The sequence below is a fragment of the Lactuca virosa genome, chromosome 8, assembly GCF_052849685.1.
Source record: "Lactuca virosa cultivar CGN04683 chromosome 8, Lactuca_virosa_CGN04683_v6, whole genome shotgun sequence".
NCBI lineage: Eukaryota > Viridiplantae > Streptophyta > Magnoliopsida > Asterales > Asteraceae > Lactuca > Lactuca virosa.
Window position 1 is genome coordinate 219,122,971 of NC_136433.1, and position 8,395 is coordinate 219,131,365.

The following is an 8,395-nucleotide window of genomic DNA, read 5'->3' on the forward strand; positions in this document are numbered from 1 at the left end:
ACACACAGCTTTTATAAACAAATAATTAAATAAGAAAAACGAAAAACGAAAACAAATTTTTTTTACATAATAATCATATAATACCTTATGTGATTAAAAAAAATATTAATAAACGAAAAAAAAACGAAAAAACGAAAAAAAAAATGAAAAAAACCAAGATCCGCAGAGGTGTTCACGTTCCGCAGAGGTGTTTATGGTTCCGCAGAACCCCCTCTGCGGAACATGTGGTCATTTTCTGAAATCTTCATTTTTGTGGTCATTTTCTTCAAATTTACCCTACATTTTGGTCATTTGGCGAATTTTCTCATACAACAACCGCAATACCCCTGAAAAAGACTGACAATTTTCAGGGCAGGTTTTTGGTGCAATATAATATTATTTTCTCAGTGAACGGATTTATGTTATTGTAAGCATTTTATCACACTCACTTTCTTCACATAATTTTTTTCAATTTAACCCAAATCGACCCATTGAAAGAAAAGTTTGTGGTTTAGTTACCGAGTAAGAGCCTGAGTTGAAGGTGATTAATTCTTGACATGATTCTGGTCCATATACCTTTCAACACAAAATCTGTGATGATAAAATGAGCAACTAAGTGAAGATAGGTTGCTATTTATTTATTTATTTCAGTTGCTGAAAAAAGAATACCTGAATAAAGATTCGGCTTTGAGGATAGACCATCTAATGCAAAGTTGGCATAAACTAGGAGCCTTACACGTGGAGGAGAACCAAGCTTGCTAGTTAATGACCTGATAAGTGCACTGATATGATATCAGGTATATGTTCTTTTTGTATAAAATTATAAATATAACCTCATTTCCACCACATCAGGTATGTTTTGTGGCAAATTTGGAGTGAATAAATTACAATGTATCTCTTTTTTTCTTACTTTACAGGTGGAAGGATGACCCTTATATCAAATTGAGGTCGAGTTTGTGTTAGAGTTTTATAAATAGTGAAAGTGTAAATATGTTTCTTAGTTAATAGTCTGACAAAATGTTGTATTTTAGTTTTTGTTTCATTTTTGAAGTATAGACATCTTATGGGAAATAAAATTGATTCTATATTTACGTGTAGATATGTTTCTTGGGCTTGATAAATATATGGGCGGTGCAATAGTGTGTGCGAAAATCTGTCAAGAAGGTATGGCAGTATCTGAGTTATTTTATTTCTAGTTGTTTCAATTTATTTTTAACAAATGATCGATTTTTATATGTTTTTCTATTGTACAAAAGTTTCAAGATCTGATAACAATGGCAGAATTCGAAAAATCCTATTTACATGAAGGATATAGTAGCCAATGTATGTGGCGATTGGCATTGGATCCGTTCCTTCTTTATTTTTTGTACGTTTTTTATTATTTGTGATTTTGAGTCCTATAAAACTGGCTTGCAAATTTTGTCCACCAGGTGCTCGATGTAATGCCGAGGCCTCAAATTTGAAAATTTCCATCATTTGTTGATAGTAAATCCAAGTAGTGCTTCCTTTATGATTATTTTCTAAAAGAGCATTTAACAGATCTATATAAGGTTGAAAATTGTAATACAGTTATATTGCCCTTCTATGTCCAAGGTAGGAGGATCTTATTCTTAATTAAGGCCCATTTGCTTCTCTGTATCTAATTTTCTTTTCTTAGGTCGTGATAATATAAGCATATCCATAGATGGGAAAAGAAAAAGAAGGAAAGATAATAACTTAATAAGGTTTTTCATTTGTTATTAACAATTGGAAATAAGAAATGGAGATGTCCCCTCATTTATTCTATCCCAGCTTATTAACACCAATGATGTTCAGTTTTTTTTATTTTGGGTGAAAAATTTATAATCTGATTAGGTGTATTTTTATGTAGGTAACTGTTGCTGCTCACAGATAGCACAAAGTTGAAGTGCTCCAACATGTGAGAAATACTCCATCAGGTGGTTGTATGTGTATGTGTGTCAGGGGCATAAGGGGTATATCATAAAAGGGTATCTAGGTGTATTACTTGCATAGTACATTGTATCAAATGAACATACACAAAGTACAATGTTAAAATAGGAGAAATAAAAGTTTGATTCTACAATAATTAAAAAAAAAAAAAATTTCAATAGAAATTAATTTTAGCATTGTACAAACATGACAATGTACTCGCTAAGTACATTGCTATTTCAGAAATAACAGTGCAATGTACTTCTAGAGTACATTTCTATATCATATTTTTATTTGGGTAAAATTTAATTTTTAAATTTTAAAAAAGCATGCTACATTGGACAAATGAACTTACAATGCTATTTCTAGCATTTCGCCCCTGACCAGGCTAAGTACAATAAAATAGCTATGTACTTTGTTTGTTTATTTAATTTACAAGTTGGCGTTTTCTTACTTTGTTGTAATCCTTGTTTATAGTTTCATCATTTTTCTGCTGGATTTTTTATTTGGCGTCTTTTGGTGTATGCAATTTTTAGCTGCCATTTGATAAATGATATTCAAATCGTATTCCTACTTTTTTTTTTTTACTTTGATTTGATGTACTTAATATGGTATTAAGGTATTAAAGACATTGTAACCCAAAATTATGACGTAACTTTGAAGCCATATGACATAGTATATGAAAAGTTAAGTCTTTATTTGCTCTCTATGAAATCTGCAAACAGGGTGTAACACTTAAAATAATTTTAATCACATTCATGGATAAAAATATTTGAGTACGGAAGAAAAAAGGTACTGAGTTTCAGCTACACCACTTATGCCTTTCAGTTCTATATCAGTGGTGTCCAATGGTCTTTTCTCTTTACTGCATCTAAACTATTGGGAATAATTTTCTGGTTCTTTTGAGGAGTAATTTCGTGATCCTGCTTTCATGTATACCTGAACCCTAATCCAGAGAAGCATCGTCTATCTTTTTATTTAACAATTGGAAATAAGAAATAGAGACGTCCCCTCATTTATTCTATACCAGCTTATTAATCTATTTAGCCTCAACAGAAAACACCCAGCCCTTTTTTTTTTTGGAACGAAAACTTTTATAAAACAAAGGAAAGCCTGCAAATAGGTTGAGAGAGACTTGCCTCAAAAGGGCTGATTCAATACCAGAAATATTAAATAAAGGAGTCCTATTAAAAGAGTCCTACTCTACTCATACACAAAAACTGGAAGAAAAACTATTAAATAAAAAAACTTCCGAAAATACCCCTGCGTCTTATTTTCTGAATTAACGCAACAGTTAATACAAACACTCATGATCTGCAAGTTCATCAATATTCAATGTTAAGGAGCAATAATTAATCTCATTAGTTTACCTATTAAAATTTGGAAATGGAAAAATATTTTTAAATTAAGTGTGTACCTTTAGAAAATTAGTTTATAATTGCAGAGGTCTTTTAAATACAAGGGTAGGATAAATAAAACGATAATTGCTTAGAAAGTAATCTCCTGAGGGTAATTGAAAAGCGGACAGATCATCACCAATAATATGTTCCCACGACTTGTAATAACTCAAATGATCCTCTTCATTGTCCTTATCAGTATTATACACATACACAGGACTGATTGCACACTCTCTTACCATTACTCCATTATTTCTCAAAGGATTTTCTAATATTGTAACACAAACTTGATCACCATTTTTAATCTCATTCTCCCCAAACATCCAATGACTTAACCATACTACATCTTCATCAGTTTCTCCCACAGCATATATATGACCATAATATATCCAGGTGCGATTTGTTGTCACATTCTCTACTTTTATTCTTAAATGACTTAAATTTTTTGTGTCTCGAAATGTATGCAAAAAGCTTATATTTATTCCTTGTATCGATTTATTCATTGAAGACGATGTCATGGCTATTGATATTGATATTGATGAACCCTTGCTTTTATGAGGTAGCCAATCTGGAACTGCTTTCCCAGGAAAACATGTGTTAAATATTCCAAATTCATAAATCATCTGCAATTAAAACATTAGATTGTATGAATTTTAAGCATATTAGTGTATGTGTGTGTGTGTGTGTCTGTGAGATTCATAGAAACAGAGCAGAAGAAAGAGGATACCTGGACTGGGTCTTTCTTTGGAGGAGAAAATCTGTATGAATCCTGTATCCGTATCTTCTGATCTTTCAAATATTGTAAATTTGTCCACCCCAAGCTACATAAGATCTGCTCATCAATTTCTGCTATACTTGAATTTTTATTCCGCCTTCAATTTCGCTCAATGACTCCGCACCAAAATGATACAGAACTGGTGGTGATGACATTTCTTGAGGGAATGTTATTTTAATAAGTGACGGAGTCATTTATTAAAATATTGGATTGTAGGTGGAGGGCACAATACCGACTTCAACATCCAACATTCTCCAACATCGAGAAACTCAAGCCTGCTAAGGCTTCTCACACAATCAGGCAGGGAATCAATTGGATTCTTATTTAGATATAATTTCTTCAACATCGACATGCTACTGAAGTCCTTTGGAAAGGATTCATTATATAAATTATTGCCCTTAAGCGACAAGATGACTAGTGAAGGTATCAAAAATGATTTTGGAGTTTTCCGTAAAAATTCTCCAACGGAAGAGGAAGATGCATATGACTCCATATCCTTCATCCGCATTAGAAACTCACTAGCACCTAAGCATCCGTCTAATGATAGACTTCTAACATTCTTTAACCTGCTGATGCTAATTGGAACATTACTAAGATTATTGCAGTAGCTCAAGTCAAGAATAACAAGGCCATCACATCCACCAATTGACTCACACACATGAACCAAGCTTTTACAGTTTTTAAGAATCAACCTCTCAAGTGCAGGTAGCCAAGAGAAGCCTTCAACTCTAACAATCTTGCAATAACTCAGATTAAGAATCTTCAATGACCCAAGAAGCTGTTGCATTGGATATCCTCGAATCAAGAATATTATAACGAACATATTGATAGACTAAAAATTGAAGTAAAAGCTTTAATTTCATACCTTTGGCTTCTTCCAAAGCTGTGTCAGATTACTGTGAGACATGTCAAGAGAAACCATATTTTCCATTGGTAAGACCGAAGGTATGAATTTTAAATGGAATCCATGCATGCACAACCATCCTAAACCTTTTGGAAAATTATTGTAAGATCCGTTGAGTTTTATATAATTGAGTTGGAGCAGCTTTAGCTTATCCATCTTTCTTAATGCATCTGCTCTCAGTTCGACCTTTTTGCAATGAGAAGATGAAAGCATTAGGAGAAGCCGAGCAAAAAACAACCAAATCCTTAGAAAGAACTCATAAACCATCTGGATTGGTTGATCAGCTCTAAAACTCTTGTTCACGTCATCATTTTGGAAGTTATGCTCCTTTCTCAATAAGTTCGTGTCAAGGATAAGACCTTGAATTCTTTGGGTACCCTATCAAAAAGAAAATCAAAACAAACATTAATCATTTCGTTATAAAGATGATAAAGCTAACGAATACTCATGATGACTATATATGTTGTATTTACCTTGTCCTTTTTCAACAAATCGAGGGACTCCTCATGTTTCCATACACGACTATGCTTCCATGGCTTTTCAGGTGATTCTTTGCGGACTAAATCTCTCCCCATCTCTTGAAGCAATTGATGCATCCTCAACTCATTTCTTCCTCCAATTGTGAGAAGACATCTATCAATGAGCTTGTTGATCCCATATGATGTTTGAAACCCACATTCCCTTAATATTGTTTCTGTAACTTCTCTTTCTTTTCCAACAAAAAAGCAAGCAATGTGCTTAAAAAGTTCTTTGCAGTCCCCTGATAAAGAATCAAAGCTAATTTGCAGAGCCTTTTGTACACTTTCTTGTACATCAGTTAAATATCCTTTTGCCTCCAACATTTCAAGGACATCACTCCATATGGATGCATCTTTATTAATTAATGAACTACCCAAAACTTTAAGAGCCAATGGATGTCCTCCACAATACTCTGCAAGTTGTTGTGCTTCTTTCTCATAACCTTTCTTGGGATCATTGTTTCCAAATGCTTGCCAACATAAAAGTCTCATAGATGCAGTGTCACTTAAGCCATGAAGTGCAAGCTTTGTATGTTTTGGAGGAAATTTCATACGAAACAATGAACACTTTTCTGTTAAGGAGCCATCTTTGGTTGTTACTATAATCTTGCTTCCTGGATGAATACCTTTTGTTCCAATCAACACATCCAGTTGCTCAAAGTTATCAACATCATCAAGAACTAAAAGTGTCTTTTTCCTAGATAATGCCTTTTCAACCTTAGATGTGCACCGATCTGCATCATGTTCTTCAATATTTCTTTTCTTGAGAATGTCTCCAAGAAGCTGTTTTTGCAAATCTAGTTGCCAACATGTCTGTTGTGCACATATTCTTCCAATGCCTTCAACAAAGCTACTTCTTTCAAATTCATGGCAGTGCAACATATACATATGTTTTGCCAATGTTGTTTTTCCGATCCCGGGCATTCCCCAAATTGTGAGAATTTCAGCAGCTTCCGAAGATCCTCTTTTTAACCAGGAACTGATGGTATCAATAGAATCATCCATCCCAATTAGGTGTGGGATTCTCCTTTGCAAGTGTAGTTCCAGTCTAGTACTAATTTCTTTCACAACTTCTTCAATCACCACCGTTTCTCTTCTGAAAAAGGAATCAAATTCGATCAACAAGACACAGCAGCCCATATATCAAATTAATACAACTGATCAATAACTAGTCTTTTGCATCCTTTTAATTAATATGAAATTAAGGGACTGAAATAAAAATATGCACACGGTTTAACCATAATGGTGAGCCACTTTGTATCCGTTTCGACAGCTTAGTACCCACAAAGCTTGTCATCCCAACAATGGTAAAAAGCTAAATCTCACAATGGTATGCTCTAAGTGTAAGGTTTAAGCTTTGTGACAGCAACAAAGCAACAGGGACAGAAAACTGGGGAGAGGAAAGGAAGAACAGGTAACCAAAAAACTTTTGGAAAATTTACTTGTTCACCTAGTCTTTCAAGTGTAAATAAACACAGATGCAAGAATAGAACAAGTGCAGGTCTTTGTTCTAGAAACCTTCAAAAAAGAAACGTGATCAGGTGATGAAAATACCCCCTGGATTATTTTTGTCCCAGAATTACTCCAACACTAAACCCCATGGATTGTGGGATTTTTAATGGACTTGGTATGAATGTTTTACCTTCCAGTTGCATCTTTTCCTTTCAAATCAGCAATCTCTGTAAGTCCTTTCGTCCACATCTCCAACTTACGAGCACCTTGAGTTTTCTTCTCCACATCCTTTTCGGACTCAATCCTCTGTTTGTGTTCAAATAACGCTTCTCCAAAAGTGCTTTCTTGCTTCCTGATATATGTCGGCTCGACGTTGTAAAAAATGGGGAGAACAATATGCTCAGAGACCTTTCGTTGCTCTAAGATCATCACCAGCTCATCCAGACACCATGTTGAAGTTGCGTAGTTTCTAGACAAGACGATTATCGACGCACGAGAGCTTTTTATAGCTCTTGCAAGCTCGGGTTTAAGTTCTTCCCCAGTTTCAACCTCTTCCTCATCAAGAAAGGTAGAGATGTTTTCGTTCACCAAAGCTTGGTAGAGATGATCCATAAAACCTAGTCGAGTGTCTTTCCCTCTGAAACTCAGGAAAACATCATATGTTACTGCCGCTTCTTGTTCTTCTGGTAATTCAGTGAGGATGGCCATGGAAGTTGAGAAGAAATACAAGAGTGTATATGACCTGGGATTATCAGTTTCGCTGCTTCTGATTTTGGTTGTCTTATTTCCCCTGTTTCTTTCCTCCCCGCGTTCTTCTCTATCAAACCAATTAAGGTAATCTTTTTCTTATTACGTTGAATAACAGACTACAAGATATATACAGGAAACATATTTGCAAACTAACCCCTTAACTATAAACTATTGTTAAACATTGGTTTAATATGCCCCCACAAGCTAAGGGCGGGACACGACCTGAAGTTTGGACCGAAGAAATTGAAACCTAGGTGTTGGTAGTGGCTTGGTAAAGACATCAGCCACTTGATCATATTAGTGGAAATAAACTGAACCCATAGCTCACCTCTGAAGACTTTTTCCCTAACAAAGTGAAAATCAATTTCAATGTGTTTTGTGCGAGCGTGAAACACTGGATTGGCGGAGAGGTAGGTAGCGCCAAGATTGTCACACCAAAGTGTTGGAGATGCATGTGTACTAACACCCAGTTCTAAAGCCAAGTAAGTTTAGCCGCCGTGTCGGCCATGGCTTTATATTCCGCCTCGGTGGAAGAGCGGGAGACCGTTCGTTGCTTCCGTGGACACCAGGAAATGAGATTTGTGCCAAGAAATATAGCAAAGCCTTCTATCGATCTCTGATCATCCGGACACCCGGCTGTAACATCCCATTTAAAATATAATAATTAAATAATAAACTCGGAACCCCGAGA

At 35.0% G+C, this 8,395-nt stretch overlaps 1 protein-coding gene and 1 long non-coding RNA gene across 4 annotated transcripts; one reads left to right on the top strand and one right to left on the bottom strand.

Annotated features, from left to right (window-relative positions):
- The first annotated feature begins 418 nt into the window (after window positions 1–418).
- Window positions 419–2,051, top strand: LOC145134744 (uncharacterized). 3 transcript variants are annotated; one of them, XR_013719324.1, is made up of 5 exons: window positions 419–520; window positions 631–776; window positions 897–926; window positions 1,078–1,143; window positions 1,850–2,051. It is a non-coding gene; the product is annotated as an uncharacterized LOC145134744 (long non-coding RNA). The 3 variants fall into 3 exon arrangements; XR_013719322.1 differs by having other exon boundaries at window positions 419–776; XR_013719323.1 differs by lacking the exon at window positions 897–926 and having other exon boundaries at window positions 419–776.
- A 1,244-nt stretch (window positions 2,052–3,295) lies between these two features.
- LOC145134438 (disease resistance protein Roq1-like) lies at window positions 3,296–7,783 on the bottom strand. Its single transcript, XM_079069287.1, has 5 exons — window positions 7,145–7,783; window positions 5,458–6,598; window positions 4,946–5,362; window positions 4,033–4,858; window positions 3,296–3,928 (listed from the first exon to the last, which is right to left on the bottom strand). Exons 1-4 carry the CDS (start codon window positions 7,660–7,662, stop codon window positions 4,271–4,273), a joined length of 2,664 nt encoding a protein of 887 aa, XP_078925413.1. The 5' UTR covers window positions 7,663–7,783; the 3' UTR covers window positions 3,296–3,928; window positions 4,033–4,270.
- Between the last annotated feature and the right edge of the window lie 612 nt (window positions 7,784–8,395).

Excerpts from the sequence above, each read along its gene's own strand:
- LOC145134438 (XM_079069287.1), bottom strand. The coding sequence starts at position 7,662 with ATGGCCATCCTCACTGAATTACCAGAAGAACAAGAAGCGGCAGTAACA. Across the intron at positions 6,599-7,144 it reads GGAAAAGATGCAACTGGAAG|AAGAGAAACGGTGGTGATTG; the intron begins GTAAAACATTCA and ends TTCCTTTTTCAG. Across the intron at positions 4,859-4,945 it reads AGCTTTGGAAGAAGCCAAAG|CTTCTTGGGTCATTGAAGAT; the intron begins GTATGAAATTAA and ends CCAATGCAACAG.